Here is a 17,036-nt window from a genome sequence, read left to right as displayed (position 1 = left end):
ATTATAATCAGCGCAGGGGGCCTGTCTGCAAGTCAGGTAAAGGACTGACTAGGAAGGCCGTTCTCTATATGTCACATCCCAGGAACAAGGTAAGCATTCCCCTGCATGCAAACTAAAAGAAGACATCAGTCATTTTTTGAGCAATCCTTAACAACTTACCTTATAACGAAAGGGTCACCTTTCAAAGTGCAGTCTGGAGGATAGTTTGAGTTTTCGGTAGGAGGGGTGGCCGGGGTCTTTGAAAAGGACAGAGATCTTATAGAGCTGAGTTTGAAGTGGCTGTACCAGTGAATAATGGACAGGGTGTGGTCATAGAACTTAATGTGACCCTTTGCATCCCCTGTGACAATATAGCTGAAATGGAGAATAGCATCAGTTTGTTAAATAATAGTAGTAAGTACTATTCATTGAACACCAAATTATATGTGAGGCTCTGGATTCCGGGTGTTGTCAAAACTTCATGTAATACTGCCCTGTGAGCCTGGTTTTACTATTATCCCTTTCACATCTCAGAAACTAAGGCTCCGAGAAGCTAGAGAAGCTACCGAAATTCGTTGGAGGCCTGGGGTTGCCAGATTTAGCCAACAAAAATGCAGGATGCCCAGTCAAATTTGAATTTCAGATAAACAATGTGCAATCTTTTGGTATAAATATGTCCCAAACATTGCATGGGATATACTTGCGCCTGCATCACGTGGATAGACTCTGCAGGGATCCAGGCGTATCTCCCGGCAAAGTCAGCGCTCTCAGCTCGATCCGTCCCTGTCCTCCGCCATCAGCCACGTGCAATGGCGGTGGGCAGTGATTTACACGCTCCGCCATGAGAGTACAGATGATAACAGAGACCATCTACCAGCCCTCCGAAGTCACACAAGCTGCCAATGGGATACAAGCCACTTTACAGGAAGGCGCTGCTGTTCAAGGGGTCATAAAACCCTGTCCAGTCATCACAGCCAAAGGCAGTGCCGCGTGACAAAACGGCTTTTATTTCCAGTCCTCAGATCCATCCCAAATGGGCTTGCTTTTTTTAAGCCTCTGACATAATTCTAATCACGGGGGAAATTGGGGGATGAATTTCCTCTTACATATGCAAAGTGATTAAATGAGGTTTCTGATTAATAAGCAAGGCAGGCGGGCAGAGTAATTGGCTGAAACGTCTTTCACTGCCCTCTGCTGGACAGAAATGGCAAAACAGGCAAGTGTTTTCAGAGACCTTGCTCTTCATGGGCAGCCTGGTCCTGGTCGGGTTTCGTTTAACATGGAGAGAGGGAAGCGAAGCCTGATCTTCACTGGGTCCTAACCCCCAACTAATTCACAGATGGTTGCATCATCAATTGCAATTCTACTACTGTCTTTTTGCACCACTGAGTGAGAATGACAATTTGCATCTCTCTTAGTAAAGCCATGCCAGGGCCTCACTGTTCCCTGTCTTCAAAGAAAGGAAAAGGAAAGGAAACGGGCTTTTGGAATGCAGGTGGCACAGTGACGTCAACCATACAGGCAGGGAGGGTCCTGGTCTTTCAGGAACTTTCTCCATCAATTTTGGGAGCTTCTCTACCACACTAATAATGCCTATTTCACCTAGAGCTCCCCTGTGCCAGGCGGTGTGCTAAGAATTTTACGTGTCTCACCAAATCCTCATAAAATCTCTCTGAGGTAGATGCTATTGTCATGCCCATTTTACAGAGAGAAAACTGAAGGCTCAGCAAAGTTCAGTTCCTTGCCCAAAGTCTCTCAGCAAGAAAGGGATGCATCTGGAATGTGAACCCCTTTCTGTCTGAGTCTAAGGCTTTTAATGATCATGTCCGAGCCCCCACAGCCTCTCAAAATCACAGTTAGTGAACTTTATAAAGTTCTGTCATATTTCACCTTTTCATAATGGGTGAATGCTATTTTATAATTGGAATAAACAATATAGCCAGTCACGCTATTAAAGTATGTAAAATTTAAGGTGCAAAATAAGCCTATTGAGTACAGAAAATTTGGTTACTTTTTGTTTTACAAACACAAAGGGATTTTTAAAAAGTAATACATGACTATGATTTAAAAAAAAAAAAAGCAAACCAATTAGCACAAATGAGACTATAAAAAGAAGTAAATCCACCCCATCCTTGATCCTAGTTCTCAGTTCTTTTCCTCAGAGGCAACCAACGTTCCCAGCTAATATCCCTGGAAATATTCTATGCATATACAAAATACAGGTATACACTCAAAGGGTTTTAAAATATTTTTATAACCATCTATAGCTACTTTTTAATTAAGTTGATTACCTATCAACTGTAGTAAGCACAGTGATACTCTCTTTCTGCAAATGAACCAGTTTACAGGGTCTGATGTAGGGAAGGCCCACAGAGGTGGGCGCACTTGGCGGTGGGCGGTCTACATCCCAGACGACCAGCTTCCCTTCCATTGTTGCGGAGAGCATTTGGGTTAAATTCAAATGAAAGACGGACTGGCTAAACTTTCCCACGAGCTTGTTGAATGTCTGCATTTCAAAAGACAGGTTACAAGTTACCAATGGTAGTGAATACAAAACAAAGCATTTAAGCAACCTTATTGTTAAGAGCTCGGGCTCTAACCAACTGAGCCATCCGGCCGCCCTGACACACGTTTTATAATATTACCCTGACATATAGTAGAAAAAAGATAAAGTAAAAAAAAAAAAAAAAAAAAAAAAAAAAGAAGAAAGAAAAGGTTTGCTAAGGGTAAGGGAAGGGTTGTGTCTTGTGTTCACTAAACTGCTTGCTGAAAGCAAAGGAAAGAGTGGTCACTGTTTATACCTGCTCAACTTCTCCGAGGCCAATAAAGAACCTAATGCCCATCGTGAGCAAAGGCTTGCTGCAGCTGTAAGGTACCACAAAATAATTCTCCCAGTCTCCTTGTGATCACAAATTATTTTCTCATCATTCGAAATTAAGTACCGTATATAGAAATGCCCCTCGTCTGACTCCTTATTAAATTTGTGCCACATAAAATCAGGCACTGGGCCATCTCTTCGACGTTTTAGAGATGAAGTATAGAAAGAGCCCAAAGCAGTGAGTGAAGCCCTTCAGTGAATGTTGGCAAATGAATGAATGAATAAACCTCCACAGGCTGTCATATGATGAAGTAAGTCTGCCAGGGTTTACCTCTTCTGACCTGAATATAAGAAGGTCAGTAAAATAACAATTGGTCAAGCAAGGGCCTCACGTTCTTTCTAAGGGCAGCACTCTTTCAATACGAGGCATTTTTATTATTTCAAACTGCAGTCCATCTCATGACTTGTGGATTCTGTACTTGTGAGTTTACACACTTGCTAAACTTGTAACCTCAAATCATTCCTCAGGGCACTTTCATTTGCAGACGTGTGCATGTGGAGAGTGGTGAAAATGTGACGTTCCCAGCTGAGGTTAACCGAGGCAACACTCTGCCTTCTTGTTTCAGTTCCCAAACTAGAAACAAGTGTCCTTTCCATGGTCTGTTTGTTTTTGTGCTTTTTGTTGGTGATTTTGGTGTTTAAATGGGCCCCCAAACATGGTACTGAAACGCTGTGTCTCGAGTTTCTAAGTCCAAGAAGTTTGTGATGTGCCTTTCAGAGAAGTATAAGATCCGGTCTTATACTATATTATATTATATACAGGCAGACCTCGGAGATACTGCGGGCTTGTTCCAGGCCACCGTGATAAAGCGAGTCAGTCTTTTTTTATTGGTGGAGGGTCTTGCCTTCAGCTTGGAAAAAAATATCTGTAAAGTGAAGCACAACAAAACGAGGTGTGCCTGTACCTATGTTAGGTAAGTGTCATTCGGGTATGAGTTCTAGTGCTCTTGGCTGTGAGTCCAATGCTAATGAGCCAACGTTAGACATTAAGTGGTGCCTTTAACAGAAACATACACAAAGCAAGGTTGTGTGTCTGTCGGTTGATGAAAATGCTGCGGCCACAGGCTGGCAGGAACCCTTTCCTGTATTTCTTCTAGAAGCAATTCATTCAGTATTTGCTAATTCAGGTCTGCAGAGACGTTATGGAACGTAAGTGCCACAAATAACTAGAACTGATTGTATTTATTTGTTGATACTTTGATTTATGAAAAACAGAGCTGGTGGACAGAATACTCTTCCCTGTGTCCATCTGTCTCATCTTTTCCTTTTCTTTTGGCATGCCCGCTTAAAAAATACGGTGTTTCCCCGAAAATCAGACCTAGCCGGACCATCAGCTCTAATGCGTCTTTTGGAGCAAAAATTAATATAAGACCCAGTCTTATTTTAATATAAGACTGGGTCTTTTTTTAATATAAGACCAGGTCTTATTTTAATGTACTATAAGACCTGGTCTTATTTTAATATAATATAAGAACGGGTCTTATATTAATTTTTGCTCCAAAAAATGCATTAGAGCTGATGGCCCGGCTAGGTCTGATTTTCGGGGAAACACGGTAAATTTCTGGGGATGGCCGGATAGCTCAGTTGGTTAGAGCACGAGCTCTGGATAGCAGTGTTGCCAGTTGGATTCCCACATGGGCCAGTGAGCTGCGCCCTCCACAACTAGATTGAAGAACAATGACTTGGAGCTGATGGGCCCTGGAGAAACACACTGTCCCCCAATATTCCCCAATAAAATTAAAAAAAAAAAAAGACAACAAGTGTTGGAGAGGGGGTGGAGAAACTGTAATCTTTACACACTGCTGGAGGGATAAAATGGTGCAGCTACTGTGGAAAACAGTCTGGCAGTTCCTCAGAAAAAAAAAGAAAAAAACTTCTGTAAGTCATACCAGCAGTGAAGACAGCAAGCCGAAAAATCGTAAGGTTCTCACTGCGAGCAGATTACCAGGGTATCAAATGCAGGAAATGCTGCAGGAGACAGGACTCCAGTTCCTCCTCAGATGCAATTGCTTGAAGTAAGCAGGCAAGATAAAATGCTTCCTCCAACACCTGGCTCTTAAACACCTAAATACCCAGCATCATTTTCTATTACTCTGAAAACCGAGCAGCTTAAAAAGGATCCTCCCATGTTCAACTACTTGCCTCGCTCCTAATTACCTTTCCTTCTTTGTCATATACCATCACTTTTTTGGCTATTTTCTTAGGGTGGTAAACTTTCTTTTCTATAACGTTTTATTTTTAACAGTACTTCCATTACTTTCAGTTGGCAAATTCAGTATGGTCAAGGACCCAACTAAAATTTTCAAACCATTTGCCAGTGGCTTGAAGCCAAGACAGACAAAGAGTAGCCCAAAGTGACTAAACTTACACATACCCATTTATTCTCCACAAAATCAGATGTGTGAGAAAGCAACAGGACTACTCACTTTTTCTGTTAAAAGTGGGGCACTGTGAGTAAGGATATCTCCCTCTTCATACTGGTAAGTAAAAACAAAAAAAAAAACAAAAAAAAAATCACTACTGAAAAAAGACCTGGTTTCCAAAAGAACTACATAACAAAATCAAAATAAATGCTTCTAAACAGGGTCAGAGCTTTGCAATTTCTACAGGTAAGAGAACCTGCTGCTTCCAGAAACATCTGAAAACATTGGGAGAAAAAAGCAAATGCATAAAATAATGGCACAGATGATTGTGACTTTTTCCTTTTTTTTTAATTTTTTTTATAACAGCAGGCATAATTTCCCCTTTGTACTTCTTGTGAGTTTCTTTTGCTTTGGGTTTTTTTTTTAGGGTTTAATGATGGGTCTTGGATTAACACTTCGTTTAATTTAACTACTTTTTTTATGGTTCCTGATTTTTTTTTTTAATTCACTGGGGTAACAATGGTTAGTAAAATTACATAGGTTGCAAGTGTGCATTTCTCTAATATATTATTTATATATCACATTGTGTGCTCACTACCCAGAGTCAGTTCTCCTTCCATCACCATATATTTGACCCCCTTCACCCTTTTGTTTACCATCCCCCTCTCCCCTTACTCTCTGGTAACCATTAAACTGTTCTCTGTGTCTATGAGCTTTTCTTTTTTTCTTTCTTTGTTTTGTTCCTTTGTTGCTTTCAGTTTTATATCTTATATAAGAGTGAATTCATAGAGTTCTCGACTTTTTCTTTCTGACTTATTTCAGTTAGCATAATAATCTCAAGATCCATCCACATTGTCACAAATGGCAGTATTTCATCTTTTCTTGGGGCAGCGTAGTATTCCATCATGGACTACTACTCTGCCCCAAGAAAAGATGAAATGATTGTGACTTTAAATGGTAGTTAATGCAAATTTGAATTCTTCATTTATAAGGCTTTAAAGCTATCATAAAAACCTGAAGTAATGATTGTTACTGAAAATCAGCCAATCAATGTGTTTTTGTTTCTAATTTTTTTATTGAGGTAAAATTCACATAACATAAAATTAACCATTAACCATTTTAAAGTGTATAATTCAGTGGCATTTAGTACGTTAACAATGCTGTGCAGCCATCACTTTATTTAATTCCAGGGCACTTTTATCACCCCAAAAGGAAGCCCCTATCCACTGAGCAGTCCTGCCTCATACCCTTCCCCCAGCTCCTGCCAACCGCCATGCTGCTTGTCTCTATGGATTTACCTACTCTGGATAGTTCATATCAATGGAATCTTCTAATATGTGGCCTTTTGCATCCGGCTTCTTTCACTCAGCATAATGTCGTCAAGGTTCATCCATGTTGTCAGAACTTCATTCCTTTTAATGGCTAAATAATATCCCATTGTGTGGACAGACCACATTTTGTTTATCCATTCATTAGCTGACAGATATTTGGTTCATTTCTACTTCTTGGTTATTGTGAATAATGCTGCTGTTATGAATATTTGTGTGTAAGCAAGCGTTTGTTTGAATGCCCATCTTCAATTCTTTCAGGTGTATACTGTACCTAGGAATTGCTGGGTCATATGGTAATTTTATGCCTAATTTTTGTGTTTTTCTTAATTTCATGATTTTGCCCTATATCAGTATATATATTTGCTGATCCGTTTGCTAATTCTTTTCTAAAGGGAATAAAGTCCACCATCTCAAATAAACCTATAGTTTAGACTGTTAAATATATTCAAAAAAATTTGTCTCATTACTTAAAAAAATTAAATGAAATTTAAATTATCTGCTTCTGATTTAATATGCTAATTTCCAATGGGACTAAAATAATACTATAATTAAATCAAACATTTTAATATATATTTATTGCTTCCTGAGTAGATACTATATTGTTACATTACCAAAACATCTGTACTCAAAGAATGAACATATACTTGTCTATACATGTAAAACAAATCAAAATATTTCTACTTACCCACAAATAATATATTGCCTGTGTTTTACTATTGCTCACCAATTCTTTATTATTTGTTGGATTAAAAGTAAGGTAGTTCTGAAATATAAAGTATGGAAATATATTACACTTTAATCAATTTTCTGTTGCTCTCTGATTAAGCTGAATGTTAAAATTAAATAATATTTTTATTAAAATAAATAACTGAGTAGGAATATAAAATAGAAAACGCATAGCATTTTGGGAGCAATAGAAATATAATTTAAATACTGAATGTTAAAATTAATGGTCTCAATGTGTTCCCTTTCTTATGTAGTCTCACTTATTATAATTCATCATCTATAAACTGGAACAAGCAAAAGTAAAAACCAGTATTCACTGATAATCTTATTCTGTGTCCTTTTGAACAAAAATTGCTGTCCAACTTCTAAATTTGACAGGGCCACAAGGTAACTTGGAAAAAATGCAAAATATTGGAAGGAAATTCTGATTCCTGCCAAGATGGTGAATAGCATGGGTTGCCTGGTTCCCTTCCCCCAAAATCAACCCTGCAGAAACTACAGAAGTGAAAAAAACACGAAATGCAGAAACTAAACAATAATAGCAACAACAAGTGAGAAATCCCTGGGGAGACTTGACAGCGTGTCTTGAAATGGCATGTGTACGGGAGGTGGGTGGCTGCAGCCTGAGGTGAAGGGCTGCAGGAGGCAGCGTTGAGAGGTAGGGTAGAGAAATGTTTTTTAAGTTCTATTCCTGCCACTCCTATCCCGTCTCCCAAGCCTTCCCTACTGCGTGGTGTCTCTCTTCAGGAATGTAAACCCTCAGTGCCAATGCTGAGAATGTAGATCAGGACAGCACAAAGGCCTGGGTGAGGGGAAGAACTGCTGAAAGCATGAGCACAGATGACACCTCACAAAGACCGAAAATCAGCCTTGGATCACTTCAATCTCTAGATTAGGTGACCGCTTTGCCAAATGCCTGTAAGAAGCGGAAGTCAGTCCTACCTTGGAGGAAGTTATCATCCTGAGCCTCAAATTATTACTACTATACTTTTTAAAGCAGAACATTGGGCATTCAATGGAAAATAACCAGGCATATGAAAGAGACATATCCAAATGGCTGAAAACCAAGGGGGGGAAGCAATCAACAGAAAGAGACCCATAGGAGATCCAGATATGGGATTTATTGCACAGTCTTAAAAATAAGTGCCATTAATATGTGTAAGAAATAGAAGATGGATAATCTCAGCAGATTAAAAAAAAAAAAGAATCAAATGGAAATTCTAGACCTGAAAAAAAATGATTTAAAAAACCCAAAATAATGGTTTAACAGAAAATTAAATACAGCCAAATAAATGATTAGTTAGTAGAAAAGGAAGATAAATTATAGGAGAAAATATCCAAACTGAAGCATGACGACACTAAATAGAGAATACAAAAAAGAGAATAAAAGACCTACGGGACAAGATGAAAAGGTCTAACTTACATGTAATTGTAGTCCCAAAAAAAGAAGAAAGGAAGAATGTGGCAGAAGTAACGTTTCAAGAGACAATGGCTGAGAATTTTCCAAAACTGGAGGAAAGACATGACATCCCAAGTTCAAAAAACCCCAAAGGATGAGTTTAAAAAAAAAAAATCAACAACATACCCGTACACACAGATACATCATCAAAAAAACTGCTGAAAACCAAAAGAAAACCTTGAAAGCAGCCAGAGGTGGAAGAAAAGACACATAAGTTTCAAAAAAGGGAATAAGATTGATAATTGACTTCTCAACAGAAATGACGCCAGTCTGAAGACAATGGAATAATATCTTCCAGGTATAGCACTCAAACAACGAAAAATTTCAGAATGAAAGTGAGTGAATTATAGCTCAAAATCACCATGGATGAATCTCAGAAACAACGCTGAGCAAATGAAGCAACAGTTTGATTCCAACTATATAAAGACCCAAAACAGGTAAAACTAAGTAAGGTAGTATTGCAGAATACATATAACGCCGGAGAAAAAATAGGAACAAATGCCAGGGAATGTGTAACACAAAATTTGGGACAGTAGTTAACTTTAGGGCGCAAGGTTGGGAAAGAGATTGGAGAAGGGGAAAGGGGCTGCTAGGGTTCAGGTAGCATTCTGTTTAGTGATCCAGTGTCAAGCACACAAGTAGATTTTGTCTTCTTTAAAATGTACAAGTTTTGCATGTGTGCCTTACTTAACAATAAAAATATAAAGAGATCTAATAATTCTTGCAAAAGAAAAAGTAAATGAGAAATGGGGAAGAAGAGAAAGCAGACTGCTCGTCTGAGTAGTTTTACTATGAAGAGGGGCAGAGGGCAAAAGCTGGAAGGAGATGTGGCGGTCAACGGAGTTCTCTAAGATCAGCGATGCTAAAGCCTGTTGCTTTGCTGATGGGCATAACCATCGGGTAGAGGGAGACGTTGGGAGCGTCAGGAGAGGACCTGGGGTTAGGTGACAGGGGAGGGATGCCGTGCATTGGCCCTGCGTTGCAATTAGAGGGGAAAAGAGAAGACCAGGTGAGCCTGAAAGTAGGTTGTAGGATTGGGAGTGAGAATAGGCCAGTGTTTGTATCTGATGGCTTCCATTTTCTCAATGAAACATGACAGAGGTCATCAGCTGAGAGTGAGAGGAAGGGCCCCGGGAGGTGTGAAGAGAAGGTGTGAAACCATTGCCTCAGGAAATGAAAAAAAAGACAGCCTACTAGAACACGGCAGTACTGAGTGCTCTCTTCAAATGTATGACTTAATTCCACGTGAAATGAATCAGCTCGGTTGTGGGGTTCTCTGCAGCCCCCTTCAGCCCGCTGGGGGTAGGCACAGAGAAAGATGATGGCACAGTTCACCCAGGGTCGGGGGTGCTTTTGCCTCGCTGGCCAACACCACTTTCCGTGATGATGGAGATGTCCTGGTCTGTGTTGTCAAAAACAGTAGCCGCGAGCCATGTGGTTAATGAGTACTCGGAATGTGACCAGTGAAAGTGAGGAAGTGACTTTGGAGTAGTAGTTCATTTCAATCAACTTAAATTCAAATAGCCACATGTATTCAGCAAAGTTGCAGGACACAAAAGTAGTAGACAAACATCACTTGCATGTCTATACACTAGCAATGAACAATCGGAGAAGGAAATTAAGAAAACAATTCTACTTAGAATTTAAAAAAAAAAAGATACTTAGGAATAAATGTGAGGTGAAAGGTTTGTACACTGGAAACTATGAAACACTGCTGAGGGAAATTAAAGACGACATAAATAAATGGAAAGACTTCCTGACCTGTGGACTGGAAGACAGTACTGCTAAGCTGACAACACTACCCAAAGAGATCTGTAGATTCAATGCAATCTCTATCAAAATCGTCTCTATCAAAAGGACGTTCTTTACAGCAATAAAAAAATCCAATCTAAATAGTGGGCCACGAAGGGCTGGTGGCTACTGCCTTAGAGTAGCTGTGAGGAGGACATTTTATTTTTTTCAGGAAGCAAAAGGAATGCTGGAAAGAAGGAGAGCGGATGGGCATGAAGCTGTGTGATGATATGTACCTTAAGAATCACCCAGACCTTCTCAGTTTGGGTTCCCGTTTCCAAGAGCCACGTACGTACTCACCACAGTGTCTGGCACATAGTAGGTACTCAATAAATCTATGATGAGTGAAGGATGCGAGGGTGAATGAGACAATGTAGAACAGCAGCCTAAACTTTCTGGGTGTCCTTGCAAGCACCTCACACACACTCAGAATAGTAACTTCCCTATGTTAAGTGCAGTTAAGAGCACGTTGCTAGAATAATGAAGCCTGCCAGCCGGGTGACTCTAGACAAACTATTTAGCCACAGTGTCCCACAGCTATGGCTAAACAATAATATGTCCTTCCCAGCAGGTTTGCATGGCTTAGTGTGAGATACTGTATGTAAAGAACTTAGCAGAATCTGGTACACAGCTTAAGTGCTCAAAAAATTAGTTATGATCCTCAAAAATAAACCGACATCATGGATATGAAAGTGTTTTTTAAAAAGCTCTACTGCACCAAACTTCCCTGAAACAAAAAGTAGCTTTGGCCTGGCTTTCGATTTTTACAGGCTTAAACGGAACTCACCTGAAAACCGTACTCTTTGGGAAGGTCCAGAGTACATGCCGGTGTTTCCACTGCTAAGGTCCACCTCCAGATGCTAACTTTCTGTGGGTGAGAGCGGACAGGAGAATGAGAGGTTACTTGTCATAACCCTGTGACTTCCGCTGACTCAGCACAGCACCGTGAGCTAAGCCACAAGCAGGGAGCGCCCAACAACATGCCCTGGAGTCCAGCCATCTACTGAGAGCATCACCACAGATGCCACATGGCCTGAGCAGAGCTGCTCCCGGGGACACTCGTGGCAGGATGGCCAGCCCACTGAGGCTACCCCAAAGGACCCTGTACCTGGATTTCAGCATCGGAGATGGTTGCCAGATACTTGGCGTCCCGGGAGATGGCTATGGCCCTGATACCGTTACCCTCCGGGCAGCTGTCAAACATTGTGTGTACAGGAATGCTGCAAAACAAAACCGGGGTGGGGACGAGCATTTGCCAAGAGGGACCCACTTCAAAAACATCACAACTGTGGATAAACAAAACGTGGTCTATTCACACAATGGAATGTTAGCCGTAAAAAGGATGGAAGTATGCCGGGTGCTGCAACGGGGATGAGCCTTGCAAACTCCGTGCTGTGTGAAAAAAAGCAGGTCATGAAAGGCCACGTGTTGTATGATTCCACTAATATCAAATATCCAGAACAGGCGAATCCGTAGAGACAGAAAGCAGAGTGTTGTTTTCCAGGGGCCGGGGGAGGGGAGGGGTGTGACTGTTGAGGGGTATTAGGTTTCCTTTGTGGGTGACGACAATGTTTTGGAACTAGAGAGACATAGTGGTTACACAACCTTGTGGCTGTGCTAAATGCCACTGAATTGTTCACTTTAAAATGGTTAATTTTGTTATGTAAATTTTACGTCAATAACTAAAAGAAACGAACTCAGGGCAGCATGCAAACATGCCATTTTCTCTCTTCATGGGCTCTAGTCTCTCCTTCGTTACTGAGTGCCGATTCTGCGTCAGACATGCAGGATGAAAATATGACAAAAGATGCCGAGGTCAGCATCCTAGCTCTCAGGAAAACGGGCGTTCTCCTACATAAGTGGGGCTGTAAAGAAGCACAAGCTCTCTAGACAGCAATTTAGCTGCCGTATCTATCAACATTTTAAAGGCACATATCCTATGACCTAACAATTCCACGTCTACACTGTTGCTAGAGAATAGCAAAAGTACACCGAGATAAATGTCATTCGTGTTCATTGTAGCTCTGCTTTAATAGCAAAAATCTGGAAACAACACAGATATCCATCAACGTGGGAATTGTTAAAAAATATTATGATGTAACCACATAACGAACAACTGTACCACCTTCAAAAAGAATAGGGTATATTGGGGAAAGTGACCAAAATTTTGTGAAAAAAGCAAATTGCAAAACAGTATACATAGCGTGTGTGTGTGCGTGTGTGTGTGTGTGTGTGTGTGTATGTGTGTGTGTGTGCAGGTATAGAAGATAGTCTGGGGGAACGGACTCCAAACTAAACAATGGTGACTCTGGAGAAGGGGTTTGAGTGAGGGATTTTCATTTTTTTAACTTATAAACGTCTGTACTGTGTCACTAGCAAGACTTTAGAAGTGTAAGATGCAGACAGAGTCTTGACACATGCGGAATTTAATTAAATGATATTTAAACCTCTAAGAGAGCCAAAGAAATGCAAGAAACAACTGAAGCAATGATGGAAGTAAGCTGTAACGTTGGGGGAAGGGGGGGGTCCCTGACTTCCATCAGAAATGAAGAGTGGATGGCAGGAAGACTTAATGGGGTTATTAGCACCCCATTTTTTCCATTACGGAGCCCTTGTTACAGCGAATATGAACAGGCCGCAATATACCACATGAGTGTCCCACTTGGCTAGAACCGGGTCTGTGTCCTAGCTGAGGGCCTGTCTAGGTCTCTGTCACTTGAGAAACTTCATCACTGAGTGGCCGCCCCAAATATTCACTGGGGAAGACAGTCCTAAACCTGTTAGGAATGACATAATGATGTCCTTATCCCTGGGGATATTTAGAATTAAATATAGAGAAGATGAAATCAGTCAGCCCTACACTAGTAAGATATTTGTGATCTGAGAAATTGTTCATTTTTTATAGGAATGGGTGATGTTTATGAGAATTTAACATATCAGAGCCTCTAACAGATTAGATTTGTGATTCTAATTTAAAGTATGTACATAGTTGATTTAGACTTGTGATTTTAAATTCAAATCGTATTAGGTTTATAAACAATATTAGAATGCTTAAGAGAACTGAAGATTTGCCATACTTCTGTCTAATTTATTAGATTTACAAGAATTACTTAAGAACCGGTGAAGGATTTATTTTTTAATCAGACTACTAAAGAACTTAAAGAGGAAACCAAGTATGTTCAATTTCTAAATGCCGTTTAAAATGTTTAAGAGGCATTAATAACCAAATTTGTGACTGGAGCCAAACATTGATTAAAGCCCCCTTAAAGGAGATTGCAAAAATATGCTGGATTTATAAATAGAATAAGTTTTATAAGTTGAACAAAACGCTCAAGGAAGACTATGGTTTTTATTTGTCACTTTAATAAAGTGAATATTAATCCTAAAATCAAATAATCCTTTCTGGGTCCCCAAGTCATCATTTGCGGTATCACAAAACTCATGTTGACATATTGTTTGAATCATTAACCACAGATAGGCTTTACTTTGCCACTAAAAAAAAAAAAAAAGAAAAAACCATCGCTGCCCTCAAGTTGTTCCCAGTCTAGTTGGGAAGACAGCTTTATAAACCAGAAAAAAGCAAAGGATGAACACTATTTATAAGGGGAATGGCTAGGCCTCGGGAAGGGGAGCTCCAGAGAAGAGGCACAGCTGAGGGACCCACCCTCCCTGCCTTCCAACTATCTGTTGCAAGAGATGATAACTTCCGCTGGTATGTCAGCTGGACATTCCATTACTTGCAGCTGAAAACGGTCCAGCTATGGATGACGGCTAGGCGTGCAGACAGAGAATTGTGCTTTCTGGGGAAAATATTCAAACAGCTATGATGGAAGGTGCATGCTCCCTGAAACACAGGCTGAGGTGGCAATGGGCAGCCCCTGAAAGGTGGTCAGCAGGGGAGCAACTAATCAGATTTTTGCGTATGAAAAAAAGTCATGCTCAAAATGTTTGACTGGTCACAGCAGCAGATATTCTACAAAAAATAGGGGGGGGGGAAAGTGACTGCACCGAGCCTACCCTGTGAAGGAGTCCCATATAATTATCAGGCAGTTGGGCCCTTTGTCGGCCGTGGCAATCCACCGTCTGTCTTCGCTGATGCAGAAACAGGAGATCACATTAGGATGGCCCTACAGCAATGGAGAGAAAATGCTTTGAAACGTCAAGGATGTGGCCCCCGCCCTGGCACCAGCAGGAGAGGCTGGGGCCTCAAACAGAGAACTGAGCCCCTTTGCAGGCTCATCTGGCTGAAAATTCCACTCCCACCAGCCTTGCCTGGGGTTTCTCCACAGCGAGTGGTTTTCAAACTTTCTCTCCCTCAAAACACCTGAAGGATAAGCTACCCTCCCCACAAGAACAGAGGCTTCTTAGCGGTCTATGTCTGTACACGACTGAGCCCACGGGGAAAATAAATGTCTGGGTTCCCCTCCCTCCTCAGTCCCCTTGAACCTCCCTGCCAGCCTCATCTCCCTAAAACAGTGTTCACGTCAGGTCACTGAACAGCTCTGGAGAGAAAGCCTCTTCACTCATCTCCCTGCTTTCACTCGGATCCTTTTCCTACAGAACAGAGAAATCTTCTGGAAACACACACAAGATGGTAGCACTCCCTGCCGGGAAGTAGGCGACCCTGTTTCCTCCTTCCTGGTCTCCCCTCGCTCACTCTGCACCAGCCCCACTGGGCCTCACACACAAGGCTGAAGACTGGAGCTCTCTAGAATGCTCATCCCCCAAACTGTCTCTGGTTTGCTCACTCTCATCCTCCAGGTCCCAGCATACACAGCACTCTCTTATGCTCTGCCCACCGATCTAACCTAAGAAACGTAAAAAATACAGATGTTTCAAATTCTGGTCACTATTAGGTTGGTGCAAAAGCAACTGCGGTTTAGGCAATTATTTTTAACCTTTTAAACTGCAATTACTTTTGCACCAACCTATATAAAAGTAAAAATCAACTGCTGGGGGTGGGTGGGGGAAGGGAGGGATGAAGAGGTGGGGCACAGGGAATTTTTAGGCAGCGACACTATTCCATATGACACTACCGTGCTGGATTAGAATCAGGGAGACAAGGAACAATAAAACAAGTTTCTGAAGACAGGATTTGCTATGGCTCAGAAGAGAGGTAGGAAAACATGACAGTCAGCCCTGGGACGAAAAAACCAAATGCTGTATTTGAGCTACGTAAAGACGACCTCGAAAAGCCCACGTACCTGCAGATGGTGCTGACTGTTCTTGAAAACGTCGTAGATGACCGCAGTATGCGCACTGGCATACAGAAGAACTCTCTGGTTGGCGTCTCGAATATAGTAAACAGGAAGAGAACTGTTCCATCCGAATGACCACGTCATGGTCTGGAAGGCAAAGGGAAGATGAGCAGGGACATTACAGTGTGCCCAGCCAGAGCTACGACACCGGGTGCTCCTGGCATGAGTTCTCAGAGCGCGGGTTTGGGTCGCCAGTCCAATGAAGAGAAAGAAATCACTTTCAGAAAGTCCGCAGCAGCATGGATGACCTTTGAAAGCAGGTTGCTAAGCGAAAGGAGCCAGACACAAAGGACCACTCGTTGTATGATCCCGTCTGTATGAAATGTCCAGAAAAGACAAACCCATAGATGGGTGGTTGCCAGGGGCTGGGGGACGCAGAGATGGGAGTGACTGCTAATGAGTACTAGGTTTCTTTTGGGGGTGATGCAAATGTTCTGGAATTAGATGGTAGCAACGGTTGCAAAACCTTGTGACTGTGCTAAAAACCAATGAACAGTACATGATAAAAGGGTAAATTTTAGGAGGATGTGGAGAAATTGAAACCCTTGTGCATTCTTGGTGGGAATGGTGCAGCTGCTATGAAAAACAGTATGAAAGTGCCTCAAAAAACTGAAAATAGAATTACCATATGATCCAGCAATGATACCTCTGGGCATACACCCAAAAAAACTGTAAGCAAGGTCTCAAAAGAGATATCTGCACACCCATGTTCATAGCAGCGGATTTCACGGTGGCCAAAAGGTAGAAGCAACCCAAGTGTCCATCAGCAGATGAGTGGAGAGACAAAAGGTATTATTCAGCCTTCCAAAGGAAGGCCATTCTGATACATGCTACAACATGCATGAACACTGACGATGTTATGTAAGTGACATAAACCAGTCACAAAAGGACCAATACTGTATGACTCCACTCATATGAGGTACCTAGGTAGTCAAATTCAGAGAGACAGAAAGCAGGCGGCTGCCAGGGACTGGACTGGGGTGGTGGAATGGGGAGCTGTCTAATGGTTATAGAGTTTCAGTTTTGCAAGATGAGTTCTGAGGACCTGTTGCACGACAATGTGAACGGATTTAACTCTACTGAACTACACTTAAAAATAGTTAAGATGGTAAATTTTATGTTGTGTATTTTATCACAATTTTTAAAAAATCAAAGGGGGGGAAGTTTCTGGTATATGAATGACATCTCCATTAAAAAATAAAACAAAATCTTCAATAAATAGAAACAAGCTACTATTCCTCCACTTCCCAG

At 41.3% G+C, this 17,036-nt stretch overlaps 1 protein-coding gene across 8 annotated transcripts in view; it reads right to left on the bottom strand.

Annotated features, from left to right (window-relative positions):
• Positions 1-17,036, bottom strand: part of CFAP251 (cilia and flagella associated protein 251) — a 54,349-nt gene that overhangs the window by 29,765 nt on the left and 7,548 nt on the right. For all 8 annotated transcript variants that reach the window (XM_088801037.1, XM_074321491.2, XM_074321489.2 and 5 more), the window contains exons 4-11: positions 15,732-15,872; positions 14,545-14,654; positions 11,636-11,747; positions 11,315-11,395; positions 7,237-7,314; positions 5,284-5,334; positions 2,271-2,485; positions 160-354 (exon numbers count right to left, since the gene is read on the bottom strand). In XM_088801037.1, coding sequence (XP_088657163.1) covers positions 160-354; positions 2,271-2,485; positions 5,284-5,334; positions 7,237-7,314; positions 11,315-11,395; positions 11,636-11,747; positions 14,545-14,654; positions 15,732-15,872 — 983 coding nt within the window. The remainder of the gene's footprint in view (positions 1-159; positions 355-2,270; positions 2,486-5,283; positions 5,335-7,236; positions 7,315-11,314; positions 11,396-11,635; positions 11,748-14,544; positions 14,655-15,731; positions 15,873-17,036) is intronic.

This window comes from Rhinolophus sinicus, chromosome 9 (assembly GCF_057876585.1).
Source record: "Rhinolophus sinicus isolate RSI-liver-muscle chromosome 9, RSI-T2T, whole genome shotgun sequence".
Taxonomy (NCBI): domain Eukaryota; kingdom Metazoa; phylum Chordata; class Mammalia; order Chiroptera; family Rhinolophidae; genus Rhinolophus; species Rhinolophus sinicus.
Note: the sequence above shows the minus strand (reverse complement) of the source record. Positions and strands in the feature narration are given on the sequence as shown.